Source organism: Cygnus atratus, chromosome 4 (assembly GCF_013377495.2).
Source record: "Cygnus atratus isolate AKBS03 ecotype Queensland, Australia chromosome 4, CAtr_DNAZoo_HiC_assembly, whole genome shotgun sequence".
NCBI classification, from domain to species: Eukaryota; Metazoa; Chordata; class Aves; order Anseriformes; family Anatidae; genus Cygnus; species Cygnus atratus.
The window spans coordinates 49296103-49322371 of NC_066365.1; the positions used below are offsets into that span (position 1 = coordinate 49296103).

Here is a 26269-nt window from a genome sequence, read left to right on the forward strand (position 1 = left end):
GTGCACCTCAGAAGATCCTTGAGTAGACAGTTATTTACATAATTACAATGGTGAAGTATTGCTGCAGTGGAAATTCTATACATCAAAGTCACAGGAATGCCCTTGAAACACAAAACTGGTCTGTTTGTGGCCTTTTCCTTCTCCCTCCTACCAGTTTGAATGGCAAACAACACTGAGATGCTAATGAAGTACTGCAAGAAGCAACACTAAAAAAATCCATCTTCAACACGTCTCTCTCATTCACACTCAGGCTGATTCCCGTGCCCATCACTGGGAGTTTCTCTGTACAAATCCATCTTCTCTTCACATCCTTGACATTGCAATAAAGTGGTTTTCTCTGTGGAGCAGAAGTCTGTAGACAGCACGGCAAGCTTCCCCATGTGCAGAGTCAGAGGGTGTCCGTGGGGTTACAGGAAGCTGTCCTCTACCAGGTCTGAGGAGTCAATCCCGATGTCATCCATCATGTCAATGTCCTCAATGGTCTCGTCCTCTCTCTTGATAAAAGTAGAGCTACTGGAACCAGTTTCAATGGCACTTTCTTCAGATGTCTGGGAACTGGAAGAGACAAACATCTCAGAGTTAAAACATGCAACAAATGTGGCCAGGTAAGTGCCCAGTTCCTAGCAGAACTGAACACCACCTCCCTGTGTGCTTTCTGATGTATGGCACAATCTTAGGTGACTCTGACCACCTGTTTCCTAGGTTGTGACACACCTCCTATCTCAAGAGTAATGAACCACCTTGGAATTCAATGGAGGAGGTTGTTAATATATTCCTCCAAGCACTTTCTCTCTAATTAAGAAAATATCATTACGATGATGCTGGGACAGTTAGGTAAATCTAGAGAGGTCAGGTGACAATAAGATAATAAGACTAATAGATTAATACTGAGTATAAAAGATACAGGTAATAAATCTTAATCTCATTGGTGTTTTATTAGAGACTTCATTTGCCCTGTTACTGAAAACAGTGCAAAAATATCTAAAAAATAAGTTTTTAGGTTGTTAGTTTTATATGCAATGCTGCTGAAAAGTCAGTGGTGAATTAAGTCACTGTCATTCACAGTTGGGGTTAGACAGTACTGTGCTTTAGTGGAATCATTCATATACATTGATTAAGAAGAAGAAAACAGTCCTGGACAGACTGCTGTCAATGAAAAAATATTGTAAAAGATGACAAAAACTTCTGAATTTTGGAGTTGGTCTCACGCAGAACTAACCAGTCCCTTGAGACCTGAAATGCAGCTCCAAAACATTGAGCTGTAGGGACAAAAATGTGCCCACAGAGCAGACAGCTGCTGTGCCTTGGCCAAGCTAGCAAGAGAGTCCCAGTGACACACAGGAGCACCCTGTGTCCCTGGCAGTCACAAAAGAGCCAAAACAAGGTATTTCCCATTGAAAATATTGTGGCTAGTCATATTGCCATAGTTACATGGGACCTTCCTTGTCAGTAACTCCAACCGAGCCAAGGAAACTATTTATGGAACAGGATGCTAAAAAGCATTAATGCACATCACCAGAGAGGACCCAGAATGGTGACGATGGGCCACCTGATCTGAAAATCACACCCACCTGTGCCGGTTCCTCTTGCCAAGCTCATCTTCAGAAACAGGGTCAATATCAGGCAGGGGGATGATGTATCCGCTGTCAGCACTCAGCCTCTGCTCATCAAATCCACTCTCCCTGTCCTTTAACTTGTCTTCGTTCTTGTAGGTGACACCAATGTAAGCATTGTCACAGTCCCCTCTCATGCGTGTGACAGCTGGGTGATCGCTTTTCAGGAAGTCCAGGTGAATCTTCTCATAGCTCTGAAAATATTCATTTCAAACCCCTCATTAGATGTTATTCACTAAGACCGCTTTTCTTCAGCTGGGTAACTGTGATTCCCACTCATTAATTCATTATTTGCCCTTTGAGCCTGCAACACTGGATGGAGAAGCCCAGCATCTTTAAGTGACTGGGAGTTTGAAGTGACAAGTTGATTTTAGAAGATGCAGGAGTGAGCATGGCAACACAAAGCAGTCAAGTAGGTGTGACAGGGGGGTAGGGAGAGAGGGAAGGGATTGAAGGTAGGTTGGGAAATGAAATTAAGAAATGAAGCACTAAAAGATGGAGCAGGCAAATCTTTTAAAGAGGTGTTAGAAATTTGAGAGAAAATCTTGCTGGTGAATGGTGGCAGGGTCCAAAGAGGGAGAGAGTGAGGTTGTACACATGGGCCAAGTAATTCCTTTTCTGGAATATTTTCACTGCCTAGAAAATCCCGTGAAAATATGTAAAAAAATTCCTCCACTAAAAACCTTGAGTCAGTAGGGTTTCATTGGAAATAGAGAGTTCTGCTTCCCACCTAAAACTGCAGAATTGCTTCTTTTGGTAACCTCAGCTTCATGTCCCCAGGACATGCAATGCCCCTGCCTGAATCACATAATTCATGCAGGTTAGGATGTGTCAGTCCAGTGGTTCTGATGGCTGAACAACAGTCGCATCTCCTCTAAAAATATATGCAGAAAACACAAACCTTTTTGTACTCTCCAGGCAACAAGCTCTCCACAATTTCACTCAAGTGGTAAAAAGAGGGTCTTTTCTCAGGTTCACTGTTCCAGCATTTCACCATGATCTCATACCTGTAGATAAGATGGAAACCAATTTAATCAACTGCAAAGGAAAATGAGTTATCAAGTGAACATTAAAGCCAAAACTGTCCAGGCTGTCCAGGCATGGGAAAGCCAAATACGCACTTACACTTCATTGGTAGCATGATCGGGTTTTGCCATTCGGTAGCCACTCTTTATCTTATTGTAGAAAGTAGAATCAACCATCATGCCAGGATATGGTGTGCCACCTGCAGACAAAACAGAAGAAAAAATACTATTCTACATTGTGTTAATACTTGCAACCTTGGAATAAATCACAGCTTATGACATTAAAAATGTTCACAAATCCACAAATACCAATTAGTGGGTGTTTGCTGAACTACATAAACATGCTGACTTGGAGAAAACCGCACAATTCATTTGTCTGGTTAATACTCCACTAGAGTGTATTTTAAATTTTAGAGAGTGCTGAGGACACACAAGAGTTTAGATGAGTGAGAAGCAGCTTGGTTTTAAAGTCTTTTTAAGAACTGCTCAGAGGCCCATATATCTATTCCAGTTATTGATCATTTTATGTTTCGTGATGTGAGATAAGAACTGTTAATAAAAATGATAGCTAACAAGCCTGGAAGCTGTGTGCAGGCTTGTGTGCCTACATGTACAAAATATTCTTTCCTCTCTGCAAGGGTGTAATTGCATAGAACTGAAGCTTTCTAATTCATTACTTGCAATGTTAAGTGGCTCTAAAGTGGAACCTGCTTATAGAACTGAAACATTGACCTTTTCTCCAAATACTGACTTGCTGCTCAGGCCAAAAAGTGTTAATGCCATGGTTTGACATGCCATTAAAGTTAATGAAAGTAAACTGAAGTAGACAAAAAAAAAAAAGAAGAACTGAAGTACATTGTGTTGCATCAGCTGCAATCTATTTCTGAAATGGTCTGATGTGAAACATTGGCCAGGAAAGATTGAAGTGGGAACCACTTAAAAAAAATACTTTTGCAGTGTTTCTAAAGCGTATTGACTGGGCACAGAGTCTGAATGACACCCGGATCGGGTCATCAGCCTGCATTTGACAGACCTAAGGTCACTGCTCTGCTCTGCCACTGGCTTTCTGTGTGACTTTGTACAAGTCCCTTGCTTGTGACTGTGTTTTGCTTTCCAAGAAAGAGCAACTTTCTTGGGTGCAGGCATGCATGCTGTAATATTTACTCCAAAGACCTCATCCCTTTCAAAAGCAAGGTTTTCACCTTAAAAATAGGCTTCAGACCCTACCTTACAAGCAGGACAACGAAGCACAGACTTAACTGTGCCTCGGTTCCCCATCTATACAGTGGCATTTCTGTGTCACCCAGGGATGCTGGTGAATGGATAGTACAATGCCCAGAGATTACAGTAATTAATACCATAAGTAGTGGTGCAATTGCTGTGTTGTTTTGTTGTTTTTTGGTGTTGGTGGTTGTTTGTTTGTTTGGTTTTTTTTTTGAGAAGCAGCTACATGACAGCTTATTCTAGAAAATAGCATTAAGCTTGAGATTGCCAAGGGGCAGCAGTAGATACCATACAGGCATGATTAATTCTGCTCTGAGTAAATCTGGGCAAAGCACGCTTGCTGAAGCAGGCCAGCCACCCACCCGGGAGGCTAATTAATCAGCCTGAGTCAAGAGCCAGGCTGTTCCCAGCTGGGAACTGTACATTGTCTCTAACTGCTATACGTTGTCATAACCACTTTACACTGCCATAAACCAACTGTGTGAACAGTGCTGACCTGGAAATGAGAAATCAGTGTCCCAGAAGATTGACATTTGTTTCTGTTCAGTAATGGGGCTAAGACAGGATCTTTTGAAACGTATATGAAGAGACTGCTTCAAAACAGCCACTCGGCTGGGATGCAGCCGAGTCTCCCTGATGCATGGGGGAAGCTTGTTCCTCTGCGTTTTGGCCAGAAATTTCATCTTGGCCTGGAGACACCAATATTTTTCCACAAAATCTTTCCAGTCAGTGCTTTCAGTTTTCTAGCAAAAAATGTTTAAAAGTATCTTGCAAAAAAAAAAAAAGAGAGAAAGTATGGACTTCTTACTTCACACCTAATTCTGGGACCTGAAACCCCATATAGAAGAATAATTAAAAGTTGATTTCATGCATATATTTCTACTGTAGAATTTGAAATGCTTTATGGAACAGCTTGGACTGAAAAAGTTTAATTATGGCACGTAAGAAAGTGTTCACAGTACATACCAAGAGAAAATATTTCCCACAGCAGAATGCCATAAGACCAGACATCACTTAATGTTGTGTACAGATTGTCAAAAATGCTTTCAGGTGCCATCCATTTTACTGGGAGGAAAGTCTGTAGCAAAAAAAATAGACCCCAGAGCACACAGGTTAGTCATTAAATAAATACTTCCCATTACAGTTGTTTGATAGCCAGGATTAGCTTCTCTTTTGTAAGAAAACTTGTGTTAACATGGCTAGTATTTATTTTTAATTCCATGTCACACAGAGGTGCTAGGATTAGAAGCAATTAGAGCTACTCTTTGCTCCCCAAAAGAACTGATTAAGCTGTAACTTAATTAAGATGTAACTGTATTCATTTTATTACTAGCGAATGACCAGGCTGATACAGTGCAAAGGGTGGCACTGATGATCTAGATTTGATATGTCATTGACTGATGTGTTACTACTCTACATATCACAGTAACAGTTCCTTAATCCATCCAGTCACAAAACTTGCCAGTTAAAATTTAAGCCTGTGAAGCACTAAGTGTGGCCAAGAGCTTTCCAGCTTTCAAGCAGACTTAGGAAAGTTCTGTGAATTAATGAACTGAAGAAAAATTATTCTCAGGAGTGCTCATCACAACAGTCAATTAGTGTAACCAACGCTGCTAACCGACATTTAAGGCTGACACTTCTCATTGCCATTAAAAAAGAGCTCGGGAGATTAAGAAGTACATACGCTGCCCTTGGAGACGTAGTTGGAATCATGCATGATGTCTCTAGCCAACCCAAAGTCACAGATCTTCACGATTTTTCCTTGAGCCAGAAGGACATTACGAGCTGCCAAGTCACGGTGTACGCACTGCATGGAGAGAAATTAAGTAGTTCAAGGACGTGCTAATTCCAGGAGGGCCACTTCCCTTGCAGAGCCCTCTAAAAACATCCAGTTCTGTTGGCTTTCTGGGCACGGTCTTAACAAGATCTTCTAATGTACAGACACCGGTCCTGCCCTCTAACAGGGGCATGGAGGCATGAGTCCCCAGAGACAGCAGGGCCTCATGTGGGTTTACTGCAGTGGGGAGGATGCCACTCTTTCCCCCTCCACCCGTCATGTGCTAATGATACGTCTGTGCTTCTGAGCATGCTGGCCTGTGGCTGGATGGATCCTCCACCCAGACCCTGCCTAGGTCCCCCACCTTCTCCAGGACTCTGACTCCACAGATGCCATGGGCTGCAAAGGAGAAAGAGGATGCTCCTTTGATTTTTCTAACAATGGTGATCTCAATTTCCAGGTAAGTGAGAGAGTTGTCCAGAACCCCAGAAGAATATTACACTATGTCATGTTTTCAGAATCTAAACTGAAACTCACAGCTGAAGACATTTTGACACTTTCTTACACGTTTTATTTACTTACATTTTTAGAAGCCAAGAATTCCATTCCCCGTGCAACCTGGTAGGTGAAGCTCAGCAAATCCAATAGGCTGAGGCCCTCTGAACTGTCATCTGAAAGAAGATTTTTGACTTCTGATTCTATTGAAAAAGAGAGAAAAAAATATGTTTGTGCTGTAGAGTGTGAAAGCAACATTCATTTCCCCCTACCTATCATGATTCTGAGCTGATGACTTTAACAGAGCCATGATCAAAACAGGCTTTTTATAATAACTAAACACTTCTGATGTCTGCGTCAGCCACTCACATGCTGCACTGTGTTAAATATAAGGTTTGTTTTTTCTCCTGTCTGCATTTTTTCCACCACAGAATGGCAGAAAAGGGAGAAATTAAAAAGGCCCAGCGAAGTGTTATACAAGTTGTTTGCAATACCGAGCATGAGGTTCAAAAATATTTATTTAGAGGTGGTACCTCTGTCAGGTTTTTGTGTATGCATGTACATTCTTATCCATTTACTGTTGCTGAACACTGTTATGTTTTCCAGAAAGTATTCACTGGGACAAATCCAATACCAGCAAAATGGGTCAGGAATTCTATGGCAACAAGTTTATTTTTTTATGAAAGGTGTCAGCAAAAAAACAGTCAAAACTCAGTGATTCATTTATCCCTACTGTCCGAGAGCACAATATGAGTACATTAGTCTGCCTGGTAAATCTGGGACTGGATATGCTTCAGTTCCTGAGGCCTAGGGCCAGAAGTGACTGTGCCTATTTTTAAAGCAAAGCATATTTAATTTCTGAGAAAAGGGACAGGGAATGGGATGCATTCATTATCTTCATTACATAATTCAGGAAAGTATTTGGGAGTGTTCTGCATTTGGTAAGTGTCAGCTAATGTGAAATGTAAGTGGAAACAGAGCGATATGAATTACTATTGTTATTGCTCATTCCTATTGCTCAAAATCTTGCAGAGTACACAACTAATGAAATCACTGCCTCCAAAGACTGTCGATAGCCCTGCTGCAGAACACGGCCCCTCAGCAATTCAGCACAGAAGGAAATATGCAGCTCTATCCCTTCTGCCCCAGGAGCATGCACTCCTGTCACCAGCAGTGACAGTCTTAGCACCAGCTTTTAGCTTATAGCTGATCCTCACACACTTACAGAACACAGCTGAGTGGTTTATGTCCATATCATAAAAGGCAAAAATAAGAAACATTTATGCAAGAGTTGTTTAAGAGTACATGCAGAAGGGACAATTCTACGTTACCTGACAAAGATTTCTTCTTATATGAAGCCGGCCGATCATACACAGATCTCTGAATATCAGAATATTTAGATCCCTCCTTCCTTTCCAGCATTGGCACGTACTGGGTTGTATCAGCTTGTTTCATGTCCATGTATTCTCCAGTGTTTTCAAATGATAAAATCACATAACTGAAAAAAAAAAAATAATAATAATACAGTTGTAACAGTTAGTATTGCCCAGTCTTCCCCACCAGATCCTATGCATCTGACAGTTCTTATGGCATAGAACTTTATTGCTGTGAAATACAAGGGTATAAGAGCTGGCTTCTTGATAGAGAATGTGTAGGGATCCTGTATTACAACACAGCCATGTATTGCCACACATGCATTACCACATATTATTACTACATGTTACCATGGATTACAGTAGTCAAACAAAAGTGCCTCAAACTTGTCCTTTTGTCAACAGTCAGGTATGCAAAAATATATTGTCTAACTTCCAAAAATCCCACTGAATTCAGCTATTACTACCTCAGCTGTTCAGTTCAAGGATTTCCAAAGGATAGATGTAGTTTATTCACTCAGTTTGCATCAAATCCAGTCCAGCTGAGCAATCCCATGCTTGGATGAATGTTTCCAGCTGCATTTGGCTACCAAGTCAGTTGGTCTGTTTGCCTGCATGATTTTTTGAGGGAATCTCTGACACCTTCTCAATCCTGGCTAATGTTATGACATTGCTTGATTGCTGAAAGTACAATGACAAGCTTCCTCCACCATCATCTGGAAAAATCTATTGGAAACTGTTGAGACTAGCTGAGCCTTTGGTAGGTAAAGGAGAATACTTGGAGAGCAAACTTTGCCAGGTTGTTTGAAGGGAAGGAGTTCTAGACAGTGGAAATTCCCCAAACAAGGAAACAGAAACCAAGCAGTGGTGTTTTACTTCTAAAACTTGGATGCGTAGAGGCAAAAGGACATCTATAGAGAAAGGAGGAACACTGGACCATGCTTTCTTAATGAAGATGTTCTTTGGGACCTCAGGATCAGGTAGGGAAGAGGAAATGGGTCTTGAGGAGAGGGGAGACTGACTGTGCTCCAGAGACAATGCTGTAACAAGGCAGCTATGGGACTGCTGTGGTCCTGTAAGGATGTTAGCTTTTTCTCTAGATCCATATATCTCTCACACTACCTTGGGCAGAGTGGAATTTGTTTAAAAGGTCTACAAAATCTGTATGTTGTGCTCTCCCATGAGTACATGAGCATAGTGTTTGGAAGGAAGGTTCTAAGTTGCTGGTGTCAGTGGAGAACACACAGCAATGCTGGGGCTGTGGGCATCTGCACAGAGGAAGCATGGATCTAGGATACATGTCAGGAAGACTGAACAAAAGATGCTGAAACCTTCCCAGATCTATGAAAACTAATAAATGAAAACCCATTGAGAAGAATTAGGGAGAGCTCTGAATCACGGAATGAGAGGAAAGGAATAAGGGTTAGTAATCACATTCCCTTATGTTGCAGGTCATACTTTTTTCCCCCTTTTTTCTACCTTCTTGTGCTTTCATCAGCTGGGTTCATCCCAAAGATATCCAAATCTTTCTTGGGCTTCTCTGGGTGGCGGCTCAGGAAATTGTCCCTGTTCTTGTGCAGATAGTTCACCAAATCACCATAAAAGCAGTATTCGGTGATGATGTAAATAGGACCTGATGAAATTGTGAATTGATTTGAGATTTCAAAGACAGCAGAAAATCAATTCTAAAACATAAAAAGTACTGGGAGTTAATGCATTTCGATTTACTAAGTTATGACTGTAACTCCTGGCAAATAACAAGTAGGTTTATGAAACCTTTCACTTATTTATATTTTATGTTAAAGTACTTTACTTGACATTTGTGCATTTTTTTGTGGAGCAGCAAACCTCCACTCTGTCAGCCAAACTCACCTGATTTTGTACAAGCTCCAAGCAGGTTCACAATATTCAGGTGGGGCCCGAGATGTGTCATTATCTTCAGTTCAGACATGAGCGCCTGTTTTTCACTGGATCTAGCTGTAGCTGTTGAAAAAGCACACCAACCACTTAGCAAGAACAGTCACCTTCTTCACAATAACAACCCATCTTTCTTTGCTTGCCTCGGTAGAACATTTCTCCCATGGTGTCTTGAAGAAGACTGTGTACTTTGCTTGACAAGAAGATCTCTTAAGGCTTGGAGAAGAGTCACAAATCACTAATAAAGGACTCATTTGATCCATCTCAAGAGCTGACACAGTCTATTTGCCCTTTTCCAGGGGTATGGTGGGTTGCCTGGGTGGCACAGAGGCACTTTACAAGCTGCTCTTTTCAACACAAGAAATCTCCTCGTGGTTCCTGGGCAAGTTATACAAACTGGCTCCACACACACTGTAGGTAGGTTTGAAGTTTCAGATATGGAGAAACTATTTATATACAAGCAGTGTTTAAATAACCCCATGGGAACATGCACTGCCTAGCACGGGAAATGAAACGGTGATAACTTACGTTTCAGCATTTTCACAGCTACTTTCATCACTGGTTGAGAACGGCTCAATCCATACGCAGTCCCTTCAACCACTTTTCCAAATGCACCAGAACCAAGGATTCGACCTGAGCACAAGGGAAAGCATTATTTATTCCAGAGCAAAACAGCAATTAGCCTCATTTCCTGCTGCCATTCCACTTTGGGCTGTGATTCTTATGTGGAATGAGCACTGTCACTTAGCCAGACCACTGGCATTATTATTATCAGCGTTGTTAAGCAGAAAAGGCAAAAATATTTTAAAGAAATGTCGTAATTAAGAACAATTCCTAAATAAAAGCAAACAAGCAAACATCAGGAGCAGATCTGTACATGGGCACTTGTAGGAAAGAAGCTCTGAGGAATTTCATTTAATTCAAACTTGTCTCCTAACCTTCCCTGCCACCCTCACTTTACCCTTCCTAAACATTGAACTTCCAATGTCTAAGCTGACTTCCTTGCCTCAGTCAGTATCTGACTACAGCACAATTGTGCTCTTTACTTCAAATCTGAACAGGATTCTCTAGCCGTAGTTTCAGGCTGCTGTATCTGTGCTGGATACATCTAGCAGCAAGACAGGCTGAAGAGAATCAGCAGCACGTTTAGGAATAGACAAGCAGGGCCATCAGTGATCTGAAGGAAGCTGAAATACATGTTGATCACATATGAGGGGAAACTCCTCTGAAGTTTAATGTACAAGTGTGCTTCACATGTTTGAATAAATTTTATTGCAAATTTCCAAATGCTATAATGAAACAGCTAATGTTTATACACACTTTACTCTTCCCGCAAATCAATTTAGACAAAAATTTTGGATTATCATATCCTGTCTTCTGTTATGGATATAGTGTGCAGAAGAATTGTGTACAGATTGAGCAAGATTTTAGAGAAATATAAACTGCACAAACATGATCCAAAATACCGTATTTCATAGCTTCCATATTGGACAGAAAGCTCATTAAGGCAACGTTTATTCAGTGAACAAACCCGTATATGAACTCCAGATGACACGACATTTTCATATTCCCAATGAGCCTGCTGCTTCATTTCATGTTATTTTTTAACTTCTAACACTGGCAGACTAAGTAGTGGCTTTTACTATGGAGATATATGGCATTTTGTCTTTGACGTTCACTTGCAGTTTGAACTTGCCGCTTTTTACACTTCTGAAGGTGTTGTCTGGCATGCAGTACCATATGTTTCTGTTATCCTGTGGCTACAGCCCACACTTTTATTGTATACACACTTTTAGAAGAAAGTTTTCAGCCAAAAAAAAAATATATCAGCACCATTAACAAGCACAAGAAACAGTTAAAGCACGAGTAGCTGAGTTACCACTGAAGAACTTCTCCAAGATCATGACAGTGTAGTTTGTCACGCACACAAAAACTATCCAATTTCTTTTCAAAATTCCTGTGTTCCAAAGGTTATTTTTCCCTGTCAGGATGTGAGAAAGCTTCCCACTAAATTTCAAACTAATTCAAACAACCCGAGTCTGAAATTTGGCCCCTGAAATTTTTCAGCCCAAAGGTCTGGGAGCCACATGGCAGGATGTAGCCCTTCAGAAAGTGATGGCACTCACTGATGCTCCTTGATCTTCTTGTCTTCACAAGCCAATTCCTCCCCAGACCATATTGTCGACTGAGCTCGAGACGCACATCTCCTTCCCCTGCACCTCGGCCGAGCCTGGGCGCATGTGGAGGCAGTGAGAGCACTCCTGGAGCAGCAGGGAGCTATTGCTGCTATTTCCCCTTTTCACCCCTTTCCATATACATTCCATGTGTCTTACACCTGGAACTTGGAGCCAGGTGGGAGCTGACTGCTTACAAGTTGGAGGCATCTGTAATGCAACCAGCTCTGTCACTTTCTGGATGCCAAGACCTGCACTGGAGCCCAAAATTATATCGTGGATTTACTTTTCTTAGTATAAAGGCATGACGGGGATATGCCCACTGGAGGAACAGGACTACTTCTCAGCAGCAGCTCAAGGCTCCTCAGACTGGTGGAGGAACTGTACTTGGGGGTGAGAGCTAACTTCAGTTCAACCTTGGCACCCACCCACAGAGCTTATCTGCCGAGACCAGCGGAGAGGTGCCATGTTCTGCTCTAGGGGACACAACTACAAAAGTGAAGTCCCAGACACAGCCTTCTCAACTGGGCTCTCCTTTGGCTGAAATTGAACTGGAAGGATCATCTAACCCCAAACTGAATCATTACTTTCTTAGCATGTACAAAAAGCCAAACAAAGGACAAGCTTTATAATCTATATCCAGCTTCTAGACTCGTAAGAAACTAAGTACCACATCCCTAAGTGCTGAAAAACTTGAACCTTAACTTGTCTTTTGCAAGCTGCAAGTGGGGATGGGTCTGATTCTATGTGTCAGACCAGCATTTAATTCATCAACTCCACAGTGTCAAATGGGTGTTTTTGGGGAAGCAATGGGAGCAACTCTGCAACCTCTACAGCCATCCCAAAATCCTGAGATCCAGCAGCACTGAGAGCCCTCTTCTTGAAGGGCCCTGCCCTCTGCCGTCTCAGGATGTCCTGCAGGGACAGCTTCTCAGCAGTGCCAAGAGAAAACAGTGGCGCACAAGCAACTCACTGTGTTATCCAATTTCTCATTCTGTTGCACATCCCCTAGTCTTGTGCTGGCTGCTGGCTGCTTTAAACAGAGCACTACCCATATTGTGGAGAGGGAATAACAAAGGGAAATGAGCAGTGTAACCCAAATTTATCAATTGAAACTCCAGCCAGCAAATGTTCAGAGTTGGCATTTAACATAGCTCTGCACTCCAGGCATTACTAGCTCAGGAAAAAAAAAAAAAAAGAGAGAGAGAAAAAAATGAATGCCAGCTGGCTTACTCAGCTAGGGCGGGAAGTGCTCATCTGAATGAGCCAAAATGTTTTTGCATACTCTTTCAGAGCCTCCCTGAGCTAAAGGTGCAATTCCTTTGCTGCCATCTCCCACTCCAATAAGAGAAAACTCACACAGACCAGAATCATCAAGCCGAGGAACAAAACGGTCCTCGTCAGCTGGAGAGGAAGCATTTAATATGGCAAAACGGCCAGCAGGGAAATGTTAACTGTGTCAAGAAGAATGCTTTGCGCAATCCTGTTTGCTAAAAGGACATATAGCACCCCTGACTGTCGTGAATGTACTTGTAAACAGGAAAGCACTGAAGTAGACTGGTGCTCATGAGTCAGAGGGAGACAAAGTCACAGCGGTGGTCTGTTAACTCAGATCTGACAAATCCTATTTAGGCATATAATTAAAGTCGGGGCTGTTATAAAATAATTCCATTAAATATCCACCCTCGCCTAGTTTTCAATTAGCAAGATGAATTTAATTAAAGGATATCATTCCTGAACAAGAATTTTTTTTTTGCCTCTTCTTTCAAGAATTAATATCAATTCTTTTCCCGCAGTAGGGGTAGGAGAACTACACCAGGGGAATGCATTCCTTAAACAGTATCAAACAAAAAAAGACACCTTTCAGTTTTCTTCTCCTGAATTTTTATATACAGCTTGGTGCACAGATACCGCCAAGAGAGGGATGCCTCGTGCATTTAAAGCACTACCTGGACAGAATATTAAAATCACTACAATTTCAACTGATATAAATGACAAATTGGGCCAGCCCTGAAGAAGTAATTGCTAATTGAATTCTGTATGAACACCAATGCAGGAAAAACAAAGCAAGAAAGCAAAGGGGGAAGGAAGAAGGGCAGTAGCCACAAAAATAAGTTATGCAGTTACTCATCAATGATATATGCACATCGCGGATTAATAATTTAAAAAATATTTTAATAAAACTACATAACTACTTGCAGGTTTCCCTTGGCCTCTCCACATAAATAAAGAAATGTCTTGCAAATTAAAACTGCTAATTTGCTCCTTGTGGATGCTTTAGCAGCAGTGAATGTTGGAACTGGAGTTTAACACTGGCAGGGGCCACCTAAGCCACATTGAGGTGGGCACTGCACACAGAGCATGCAGAGCTGGAATGAAGGCATGGGAGACATTAACATGAGTTGCTCGAGGCTAACACCACTGCAGGAGAAGAGGATGTGGAAGGAGAACCAAAGAGAGCAGATAAAGAAAGACTCTGGAGCTCATGGCTATGAGTTACATCGCAAATGCTGGTACTGGAGACCTTAAAGTTGTCATTAATTGTCCTCCCAGGAGAAGGATTGGATTAGCCCCTTAGAGGAAACTTACCAAGCACTAACCCATCTCGAGGAAACTCCCATCTGGAGTCATAAGGCAGTTGCATTGGGTCCACATAAATGTATTCATGGCCGTCGGGGCTGATAGACTCAATGACTCTCCATCTTATCTCATACCTTGGCTTCTGCAAAACATATTGAATGCAAAACCAATCATTAGTCCTGTGCCTGACTTGAGACCAAAACCCAGCAGGGCTCAGCATCCAAAGTGAAAGATTTCTTTCTAGGTTACCTGCTTCCAGATGATGACCAGGACAATCAGTGAAATTATCACAATCACTAATAGTACTAAGACTGCAGCAGCCACCGTCAGTTCTGATCGCAAGGCTGTGGAGTAACAAAACAGACCATATTTTCCTCTTGAGACATGAGGAACATGACACATGCACAAGACACCCCTCTCCCGCACCGCCACAGTTCCCATGTCTTGCAGATGTGGCAGGAGCGCTCCCTGGGGCTGGTGACTCTTAAAGCCTTTCCAAGCCCAGAGCTATTCTGCCTTCCTGTGTCAAGACCAAATGTGAAGATTGTCTGGAATAACATCCCATAACCAGTGGTAATAAGATGATTAAATGAATCGCAGAACCACGTAATAAGCAAAAAACAGATGCACCATAAAGACCTGTAAAATGCCTCATCTTCAGATGTCCCAGGGTGAATAAAATCAATTTTCATTTATCTTTATTTGCAGTAATTTATGTTTTTATCTATTAAGCATTCTTCCAAACTGAATTGATGTGTGTTAAAGAGAGTTCAGACTGGCTGCTGTAATCTCACAGAAGGACAAAGCAAACTCACTGGGAGCCACAAGTTTCAGTTCCCGAGTAACAGCACCAAGGTCGTTTCTTGCCACACATCGCACAGCCAGGGTTTCCTCTACTTTCTGGAAGGTCACCTGGCTTTCCACCATGTTCTTCTCATCCAGATGGGCTTCCATGTGTATATCAGAGATATTATTAGTCAGAAGAGTCCATGAAGTGTCATTGCTGCATCTGCAGAGAAGAATAACAGTGGAAACAGGGGCTGGGTGTAGATGTGGATAAAGAAGAGTGAACACAACAGGAATCACCTTTCTCTATAATCTTCTTCTGACAATGATCATTTTAAAGACCAGAAGTACTTAGGACCACCTTGGTGAAAAGCCTGCATCTTTCTTCCATCAGAATAATTGGCCTTCTGATGCTCGTTACTGCTGCCACTTTGAAGGCCTGATAATGCAGCCCAGAAGGTCCAGTGTAGATAGATCTTGGTGTTGCTAAGTATCGTGCATAGTTACAGTAGTGGATGGATCTCTACATCTCCCTGAATCCTTCACGGTCTGCAAGGCTTCTTGCGGCAGGGCTATGAGGTCAACCATCCCACCAGGCAGGAGGAGACTTTAGCACAATGAGAGCAGAGCACAGCTGGGCTATGTCCAGGGCTCCCAGCATCCTTCCATGTGTGGTCTCCTTCTGCCTGGTGTACAACCTCCCAGGGACAGCCGAGCCTCCCAGCAGCTACAGCAGGAATCAGTCTAGAACCAGCAAGATAATTGCTACATGTCTAGAATACTTTGAAGGTGAAAATTATAATTTTGGGGAGAAATAATTACAAGTGAAAATTTAGAAGCACACAAGAGTGTTAATGAGGCAGACTGAGCTAACTGTGAAATGACAGGAACTCCCTGAATGGAAGGGCAGGTACTCTTCAAGATCTGCTACATTCACTTATTGAACACAAAGCTTTTATCAGAGCTAAATCAAGGCATCATGTATTCTCCTACAGGATATGATCACTAGGAAAGGTACTGACAACCTCTCAAAACATAAGCAATATGCCTCTGAGAAGACAGATCGGATTTATAGCTTACTGGGCCTTGATGAGGACAGTGTGGTATAGTAACTAGTAATGGTAAGCTAGTCAGTGAGAAAAAGTCATATTTTAGATCGCAAAGCACCCTGTCTTACCTTTTAATGTCCTTGCAAACTAGCCATTCCACATCAGGAAGCGGGGTCCCCTCTGCCAAGCACCTCACTGTCTGTCCCCCTGCAGAGCCATGGTGGTCATCCACAAGGTCTAAGATCAAGGCTGGAACTGGAAAGCAGTCAGAAGTTTGTTAAAATATTCAGCAAGGTCTAGAAAAGAGTTTAAAATTTCAAATAAAGCAGGGCAGGTATTATTTGGCCAACAAATTAATTGGCAGCTAGAGACTGGGACTTGGCCAAGGAGGTCCTTGTCTCCTGAAGGGCAGAAGGGATCCCAGGCTAGAGCCACGAAAAGGAAGTGTGGCGGGTATGCCACGTCCTCATGTCATGTTAAATGAGCTATCGTCCCCGCTGTCAGCTGGAATAACTTAGGCAGGAGGATAAAGTTTCTTTCTGGCACAACGCCAGTGCAGAAGTCAAAGCCAGGATCAGCGTACAAGAGCTCCAAGGGCTCGGCAGGCACACATGCACTCCTCCGGACACCCTAATTCACGCTTTTCTTATCTCAATAGTCTAGGCAATCCAGTGCTCAGTGTTGACCCTGTGTGTAAGTGGATCAAATCTTTGCTGTGGGCCACCAGTTGTGGTGAGCTAGGCTTTGGGACTCCTTACCTTGTATTAGCAGTGAGAAGGTGTATCTTTTAATCTCATCTTCATTTTCAGCAACCAAAGTATAAGATCCACTATCTTCTTCCTTGGCCCGGATCAATTTTAGTATACTTTGAAACCTGCAGAAATGGGAGGTCTGGTTTGTAAATTTCTGTTTGTATTTTGCTTGTATTTTTAAAGGAGGCATAAAAAAAATGTGTTTCTATGCAACATGTAATCTGGGTATGTGGAGATTATAATGTGCTGACATTTGGCATTTCTAGCATGCCTTTGCACTAAAATCATTTTTCATACAACAAATATCTACCAAAATACAACTGAGTAACAAGTGGACATTATTATATTCTGCATGGCTCTGACAGAGACTCTGATATTATTGGAAGTAGCTAGAGATTACTGGAGTGAAGATTTCTTGGAGGGACTGAAGAGGGCTAGTGCCCAGAAACCAAGGTTTGTATGTTTTGGAGATGTTAATGTTATCAAGGGAACAAAAAAGGCAGAGTAGATAACAAAGTAGATAACTACTAAGTAGATAGAGTAGATAACAAAGGCTTTTTAAACATTACTTTAGAAGAAGTAACGAACTGAAGTAGAAAGATAGAGCAGGAGTAGTTCTCAAGTTTCTAGGGGAGATGGCAAAGTAAGATTCATGAGAGTATTTTTACCTTGTTTCCTGGACTCTGCTTGAACTAGTAACAATCTCAGTAAGATTTTCAATCAGAGTCACATTATCCTTCAACCAGTACATTTTTGGAGCTGGGTACGCCTGCACATCGACGACAAAATTTTTGACTTCATGTAGATTGACAGCTTCCAAAGGGCTAAACTGAGGCTCTAGATGAATGAACCCTTTGTCTGCAAATGAAAAAGCCATGCATGAACAATGCTGTGCAGCATTTTTCAAGAGTAGTGTTTTCAAACACGTTAATAATTTTTGGACACTGAAATCAGACTATACCATGAACTGTAATGACTACTTTCTTATTTTCCTTAACCTCCTTGGTTGCATGCCGAGCAGTACATTCATAATCCCCTGTGTCTTTCACTGATGCCTCAGGAATGGTCAAGGTGTAAACCAGCTTCTGCGATGGGACTTTGATATCATCAAGTTTTATCACACCTTTTTCTTTCTGTAGTTTGGAGAAGGAAAAAAAAAAACCTTACTTAAGAAACTAAGCTGAAAGTAGACCATTGAGGATTTATGATGCCACTGGAGTGAGAGTAACCATCTAAACCCTGTATGGCAGAAGACTTGTTTATTCAGTCAAGGATATATTTTCAAGCCACAGGCACAAAAGATGTGTCTATAAAAATACATCCTTCTGGGGGAAGTCACAGAAGGGTGACGAGATTTAGAGCTCATATTTTGTTCACTTGAAACAAAATACCATTCAAAATTTGGGTGAGCAGTCTGAAAGTGCATTTCACTGCTTATGCTACCTTCTCCTCGGACAGAAAACCTGTGGGGCTTTATTTTGAATTTTCTTTGTTCAGTTCCCATGAAGTATAGAGTGAAATTTTATCCCCTCTACCAGACAAAAAGTAACCAGTTACTAGATGATTTGTTCTCTGTGCTCTAAAACAAGAATAATTTATCAGCAAGGAGAAGACTCTTGCAAGAGTAAGGATGGTGAGAATGGTCAACCATGTTATGAGAAGCTGGAATAAAAAATACGTTGGAGATAGTTTGGAAAGATGGCATATAGCAGGGGCTTTAACGTGTAAAATGGAAAATCAATCAAAATCTCAAATCATTTTTTCACTTGGGCTCTTAATTTGCTTAAATAAATCTGCAATTTGGGGTCACAATTAGGCAGTCACTTCAACTACTCCATGCCCTCAGTTACCAGACATTTTAGATGGGATATTCTGAAAATTTGTTTTGTCAGGATGCTAACCTATTTTCACTGAATAATTTTTTTTTTTTTACTGCAGAAGGATGTTATGCAGGTTTGAAAAGTTCTGAGGTTCTCTGAAAGTTTTAAGGTTTTCTTACAACTTTTTTTTTCTTATATGTTTTTTTTTTTCTTTGAAGTTCTCATTAGTGAGTAATTATATTGATTGCAAGAGTCATTTTAATTTACACCTGCACATCTAGGAACAACTAAGACTCTGAACCTCATTCTCCATCATCCTTTATTATGCCAAAGAAGCCAGGGTTTAAGAGAGCCATCTTTGAGGTTCATACCCTCAGCAGTAGCACTATGCACAGATGTCCAACACATTCCTAGATCTTTCTATTTCCACAACATTTCTTTTTTTGAACTGGCAAAAGACCTGAGAGGCAGCATTCCTCCCTCAGTGCGTGGACTCCCAGTCACACCTCACCTTCCTCTCATGCTTTGCATACTTACTAACAACAAAGTCTAACTTTTGGTACTGACTTTCTTTTGTGTTACCTTAGAAGTAAAAGAAATTACTTTGTTTTTTCTCCTCAGCTGTCCTCATTCAGAGAAGAGATGAATATTTCACAACCCCACCTTCTTCCCCAACGAGTAACTACAAACATGCAGACCGAGAAAGAGAGAGAGATTTACCACTTTCCCAGGATAATTCCACTGTAAATTAACCACCTCGTTGTCAAAGACCACACAAGTTACTACGATGGTCTCGCCTGTTTTGTAGACAGTTTTAAGAGCTTCAATTTCAACCGGCAGCTGTGAAGTAGCTAAAGAGAGAGAGAGAGAGAGAGAGTACAGATTTAGTTTAAAACTGTATGCAATTTTCACATTGTGTAATTTCAGGGGGAGATTTCTATTTCACTTCCTCTGTTGAGGAATTACCTGGAAAATTCAGTGAAAGTACTGCCGATTTATACTGATATAAATATGTGTATTTAAAGGATGATGTGTGCAGGAATTGAGTTTAATCAATTCAATTAAGGAAAGATCCATGCATAAAATTTCAATTAACAGTTCCTATCTCAAATGCCCCTTTGAGATATTTTACTCACTGCGCTTGGGATAAAAGTAATTTTCCATTTTGCTAATCAGTGGCTGTCTTTGAAAATCCACTACTGGTCAATAAAACCTTGTTCTCAAAATATTTGAATTATGTTGTTTTTTCCAACTAACCAAAGTTCTATCATTTGAATCCACTAGGGAACGCCAGGCTTTTAAGTTCTGTTTCAACAAACAGGATGAAAACAAATGGATTACAAAAGACTTTTGCAACCATTTGAGAGAGGAGGTAAAGTTAAGGGCATTTTATTCTCATCAGAATTGTATACAAGGTAGTTTGCTAGGCAAACTAGCAACTGACTGACTAGCAATATTGCCACAGGATCAAGGAGCTCATCATCGGGGTAATATCTGATATAACCCCATGATGCTGGTGTTAATATGACTCTACAGTATGAGAAAAGAACTAGGCTGCACATTACTGCTTTTTTTTTTGTTAATGAAAATAAATAAATACCTCTTAAAATATAGATGAGGAACACATCAGACTTGAACTCCACACCTTTAACTGTTGTTTTGCATGTGTATGATCCCGCAAGGAAGTTTCCTATGAAGCCTTGCTTGTTGTCATAGAAAGCATACACAGCCTTGTCTAAACTGTTAATTAAAGTCACTTGAGCATTTGGGTCACTTGTCCGACATGGGATAATGGTGGGATCACCTTCTTCTACTAGGATGAACTGATCTTCTGGTATGGAAGGAACAAAAGGCATGTCTGGGTCTGTAAAAAACAAGAGGTACGTTTACACTACCTTGTTTGTAGGAAGTCCATATGCAAGAACTGGATATCAATGACCACCTACAAGTCTTAACTGAAATCAGTACAGTTCACGACTCCGCTTGTTCAGAGACTGCAGGTGAGGCATGCTAACAGCATCTTGGTTTTGCTTTCTGGTGTGTCATGTAGTGAGACATTTGACCTAAGCACAAAAGAGGAAAGGTCTCGGGCTCCTTCCTGACAATTCAGGATGCAGAATTGGAAATGCAAAGGACTCCAAGAGAAAAAAAGCTAAATATTATTCTTCCCATTAGACCTGGTTCTGATATATTCCTACAGTGAGGCAAAAGGCTATTAAGTGACACAAAGCATGAAAAATAACTAATGGGTATGAAAACATTTATGCAGTTTCTGGGGATTAAATTAAAGATGACTTCTCTTTCTCTGTCATAAACAACTCTATCAAGACATATATACAGCAAAGATCTTAGGGATGAATTTGGACTTACACATCTAACTTTTAGGACAAAAGATTTTGTGCTCAAGTGCAACTTTCACTGAAATAAAAAGAAATATAATAAAAATAAAATAAAATTAATGTACCGATAATATTTTATTGGAACAAATCACTCATCTTTTTCAGTTGGATTTTTTTCCTTCTGTAATAGTAGCTGCCCCATAACCAATACACAAAGAAAAGAAAAAAAAAAAGAAAAAAAAAAGAAAAAAGAAAACACTCTTAATCACAAAAAGTAGAAATCAATTTTGGTGTTGCTTATGGCTAACACCATTAAAGCCACATTTCATCAAAAATAATTCAGGATACTTATCTTTATGCATATCTAACATGTCCAACATTGCAGTTATGAGACATAGTTAATTATGGTCACAGCATGTGGTTTCCAGACTATGGTATTTGACCATAAAAAAGCAAACAAACACCTGGTAGTTTTAGTTCTTCAAAGTCAACAAAATGCATGCCAACTTTCCTATCCAGCCAATCCAAAGTCTGAGTTCAAAACATAATTGCATAACATATCAAACATAAAAAGCAAAGCCCTTAAATTATCTACACTTGGCCATTTGGAATAAACAAATAATCTCTGCTAGCCTGAAGCTTCTGTGCAAAGCTTTATAATGAAATTTAATAAATAGCAATACAAATCCCTCCAACAATAGAATTTATGCTGCACTGGCAGGCTCTTTGTAGCAATAGTCCAAACACAGTCCTCTATCCCAAACACGCTGCCAACTCCATGTATTCATTTTCCCAATTTAATTTAAAACAGAAACGGGATTCACCTAGTTTGGTTTTCTCTGTGCTTTTAGTGAAACTGGGATATTGCGTGAAGTCTCAGAGTAACCCTCCTTGGCCAAAGTGGGTTGCTGCCACCCATTGCCCTCCTAATTCATTGCAGGAAAAACAATTGTAAAGACAAAATTTATAGTGGAAACAGAAACATTCTCTATAATTTGGAGAAAAGGATATGTTTCTGCATTTATGACATCCTAATGTTTAGTGAGTGGAAAAAATTACAGGGTGTCTCTGCTTTGCAAATGTGGTAGGCTGAAATCTAGAGGCATTTCAAAATCAAAACAAAATGCCCTCTTCTTGAAGAAATCTTCTGCCTTTTGCCCTTCTATCCTTTTTCTGAGTGAGTTACAAGCCCGTTTAACAGCAAGAAAATCTTTTGGTGATCTGGCTAGAGCTGGTTGGAAATTGAGATATGTGTGCCAAAGCCTCTGCTGAAACCTCTTAGTGCTTCAAGAATGAATACAAATGCATTAAGTTTGTTGTGGGAAATGTAGAGAAAGTCTTGGAAGAATCACCGTACTTGAATCACACATCATGAACTGCAAAGAATTAATAACACCGTAAAATAGCCTTTAAAAAAGCCTCATTAGTCCTTCCTGCCCTTTTCCCCTTCCACAATCCTCCTTGCAGTTCCAGACATCATCTCCTTCACAACTTATTTTAGTTTTGCAGGATGATTTACAATCCCTTCTTTTCTCCTTCATTTCCTGCTCAGACTATTTACTGCAAATGTCATGGCTTGGTCTTCTCTGGCCCTGCCGTTCTGCCACTTATCCCCTGAACACCGAGGAAACATCCAGACAGCGCTTTGCCAACGCAGCCAGCTGTGGCTCAGTCTGTGGTGCTGTCCTGGTTTCAGGTAGGACAGAGTTAATTTTCCTCCTAGTAGCTGGCAGGGTGTTATGTTTTGGATTAGGATGAGAAGAGCGCTGATAACATGCTGATGTTTTAATTGTTGTAGAGCAATGCTTACACCAAGCCAAGGACTTTTCAGCTTCTCGCTCTGTCCTGCTAGCGAGCAGGCTGGGGGTGCAGCAGGAGCTGGGAGGGGACAGACCCAGGACAGCTGACCCAAACTGGCCAAAGGGGTATTCCATACCATCTGACGTCATGCTGAACAATATATAGGGGTGGCTAGCCGGGGTGGGGGGGCGGCTGCTCGGGGATAGGCTGGGCATCGGTCAACGGGTGGTGAGCAATTGCATTGTGCATCACTTATTTTGTACACATTATTACTATTATTATTATTATTATTATTATTATTGTTATTATTTTTCCTGTCTTAATAAACTGTCGTTATCTCAACTCACAGGCTTCACTTTCCCGTTTCTCTCCCCCATCCCGGAGAGGGAGGGGGGAGGGTGAGCGAACGGCTGTGTGGTGTTTGGCTGCCAGCCGGGCTAAACCACAACAGGTGCCTATTTCAGCCACAGAAAAATAAATAAATAAATAACTTGATGGATAACATGAGAATCCTTTAAAGGAATTTTCAGCCAGAACAAGGGGGTGGGAGGGCAAAGCTGGTGATAGGAACTTCTGAAGAGAAGGGATGTCATTTCTTCTGCGTCCAGCAGATTTTCCACCACTACAGAGAAAGGTGGCACGGGGACTGGGAAGGCTGTGTTTACTTTGAAAATTATAGGGCAGTGCAAGAAACGCTGCGTAGAAACACCATCTTTTTAATCTTGCCTCAGACTGGTCAGCAGTAGCATTTCTCGTTTCATCCTTCCTTGTAACAGCCACCTCAGGACAACTCTGCTGCTTCCTGCTTCCCGGGCCCTCTGCACATGTGAGCTTTTCCCCTTTCTGTTTAAATCAGGTTAAAAACAAGACCTGGCCTTCCCCAGCTGGCAACTGCTTTAGTGTCAGATGTAGCACTGGTTTGGGCAACACGTGTCCCAAAACATCCCTCACAGTCACCCTGGAAAGGGGGTCAGTCACCCTGTGGCACCCCCACTTACCAGGCACATAGATGTAGATGTCCTTCCCCTCCACTTCCCCATCCTCCACTTGAGTGTGGTTGTAATAGCAAACATACAGGCCCGTGTGAGCAGCTGAGGCATTTCCTACTTCCAGCACTGTCACGAAGAGGCCACTGTTGTTCTCTTCATGTCTGATGTCTATCCTGTGGCTTCCCTCAGTCACTGGGTACTGCCAGCTCACTTCGCTGTCTCCAGAGCATTTGAGTGTGAAATTGGAATTGAGCTGTACAACCATTTCATTTCTGTTGGGAACAATAGTCGGCAGAGGAAGCTGGCAAAATGTTAGGAACGGGCCTGGAAAAAGACACAAATAAAGAGCACATGAACACACAGCCCCTCCTCAGCACAGGGACGGGAGAGGGTGCGGAGTGGATCCAGAGCAAGCATCTTTATGGCCATTTCAGATGTGCTGACATCCCAGGAAATTTGCCCTTGTTAAAAGCCAGAGCTGTTCCCAGTGGAGGGCAAATGGCCTCCCTTTGAAATGCTAAGCAGAGAAGTGTTTGCTTGATGAGCCCTGTTTGACAAATCCAGAGGTGAAAGACGGAGGTGAAGTTAGGGATGGCTCCCAGTCCACACCTCAGCTTCTGGGCCCCAAGTCCCAGCCCCAGCCCCTGGCTCCTGGTTCATGGGCACCCTACAAGCCGGGCTGCAGGTCCTTGCAGCAATGGCCGGGAAGTCAGCAGGCCTGTCAATTTTCGAGGAAGCTCACCACTGAAAGTTAGAAACCACTTTCCAAGGCCAACACCTGCACTTTACATCTGGCTTCTATTTCGGCAAAGGGCCGTAGAAGGGGCCTAGATCCAAAATTTGTGCATTGGGTCTACCTCTGGCCAAAATGTACAGAAAGTTTATGGCCAAATAAAACTGTAATTCACTGAACTAGATGTTGTAGATGGCACGACTTTTCAGATGCAATCTACATTTATGGGGTCAGACTTGCAAGCCTAGGTAATTTGTAGGTGGGCTGGTGCAGGTCCAAGTCCCAGAAGGAAAATGAGAGGGCCCACACCCTAAGCTCCCGAACAAGAAAATGGGGAATTCACCAGGAAAACAGTGTGAAAGTGGGCCCTGCACAACAAATCAGCAGTAGGAACCCAGGCTTTCTCTGAAACCAGTTTCTCACGTCTGCATGTGTTATCTCAGCCTGCAGGGCCCTTTCTATATTTGGCAGCCCTGTGGCAAACTCTGCCCTCCCCTCCCAGCGCCATTCGTTCTGCAGATGTGGGCAGCCCGGCGAGTGCGGTTATGTGGTGGGAAGGGGGAGGATGCTGGAGCCCACACAGGCAGCCCGGCTTGCTCCATGCTGCCGGAGGTGCTCCAGCGTGCCAAGGGTGGGACAGCTGTAGGTAGGCCTTGTCTTGGCCTACCAAAGGGAAGGACGGAAAAATAGAGGCTGGAGGCAGCTGGCCAACCATTTGTTATTGTGGACACGACGAAAGGAAACTTAAATACAGGTTTGTGAAGGAGCAGAGATGAGGAGGCTTAGAGGACTGAGGAATATTACCTGTGAGGAAACATCCCAGGATCAGGAATGTCCCTGGGGAAGTACCCATCGCTACCGACAACTGAAACAGAAAGAGGGCAACACGGAGCCAGTTAATAAGCTGACAACAGATACAAGAGCTCACAGGACCACTCTCCAACAGTGCCCTTTGCTTGCACCCTGCCGAGGGCAGGAGCACCCCCAGGACCCCGTCTCACACCCTCATCCTGGTGAGACACCCACCCACACCACCCACACGGCACGTGAGGCCACAGGCAGACCACCAGCATGGGGAACACAACCAAAGGACCACAACCTCTTCCCCTCGCTAAGTTCTGGCCCACTCTGCTTCTGAATTTTAGAAGTTACACAGAGCACAAAGCTGGCACATGCAGCAAAGAGCCTGCGAACAGCCCTGGTGCCCGCTGCAGCACCCAGGACTGAGCCCACGCTCCTACTTGGATGCTGTATTGAAGTCAGTGGGGGTGCAACGGCTATATGCAGTAAGTTCTGACCTTTTAGCTGCTTGCAGGGTTTTTTTGGAAGGAGAAACAGCATATTTAAAAGCTACTTTTATTATAAATCACACAATTGTGAGTGATATTTTTGTTTTGCCATTGTACGTATTTATATATATAGCTTACTGAGCACAATACAATACAATAGTGTTTATTGCTTATTTAGCAAGAATTCCCTTGATCAAGAGACATGCTATTTAAAACATATGCTGAAATTTTCTAATGGAATAAATACATGACAGACTGTAGGCCAGCACTGTTGTTCACCGATCGCCTCTTCTCCCCAACAGTGTGAAAATCATAGGCTATTTGTGATAATTTCAGCTTTCAAACAAATAATCAGAAGGTATATAATAATAATCAGTTGTGAAGAGGCAGCAATGGCAATAAACAACTCTGAATCTTTATGCTATCTAATCACATTTCTACTTAAAACCCTCAAGCAGCCTGCTAGGTAATTTCCAAAAGGGAAGCTCCTACAACCCCTGCTCCCAATGAGATCAATGAACATTTTCTGTTGAC

At 42.1% G+C, this 26269-nt stretch overlaps 1 protein-coding gene across 1 annotated transcript; it reads right to left on the reverse strand.

The window, feature by feature from the left end:
* Positions 1–25299, reverse strand: PDGFRA (platelet derived growth factor receptor alpha). The gene is made up of 22 exons (XM_035547725.1): positions 25251–25299; positions 23723–24037; positions 20186–20449; positions 19306–19436; positions 17727–17898; positions 17434–17623; positions 16772–16887; positions 16142–16268; positions 14994–15187; positions 14428–14522; positions 14188–14320; positions 9953–10057; positions 9380–9490; positions 8987–9140; positions 7466–7632; positions 6222–6337; positions 5547–5669; positions 4829–4940; positions 2739–2838; positions 2515–2620; positions 1572–1807; positions 1–555 (listed from the first exon to the last, which is right to left on the reverse strand). Exons 1-22 carry the CDS (start codon positions 25297–25299, stop codon positions 408–410), a joined length of 3264 nt encoding a protein of 1087 aa, XP_035403618.1. The 3' UTR covers positions 1–407.
* Between the last annotated feature and the right edge of the window lie 970 nt (positions 25300–26269).

Coding starts and splice junctions, on each gene's coding strand:
- PDGFRA (XM_035547725.1), bottom strand. CDS start 25,299: ATGGGTACTTCCCCAGGGACATTCCTGATCCTGGGATGTTTCCTCACA. Junction 15,188..16,141: donor GTTTGCAAGGACATTAAAAG/GTAAGACAGGGT, acceptor TCTTCTCTGCAG/ATGCAGCAATGACACTTCAT. Junction 556..1,571: donor GGCAAGAGGAACCGGCACAG/GTGGGTGTGATT, acceptor TGTCTCTTCCAG/TTCCCAGACATCTGAAGAAA.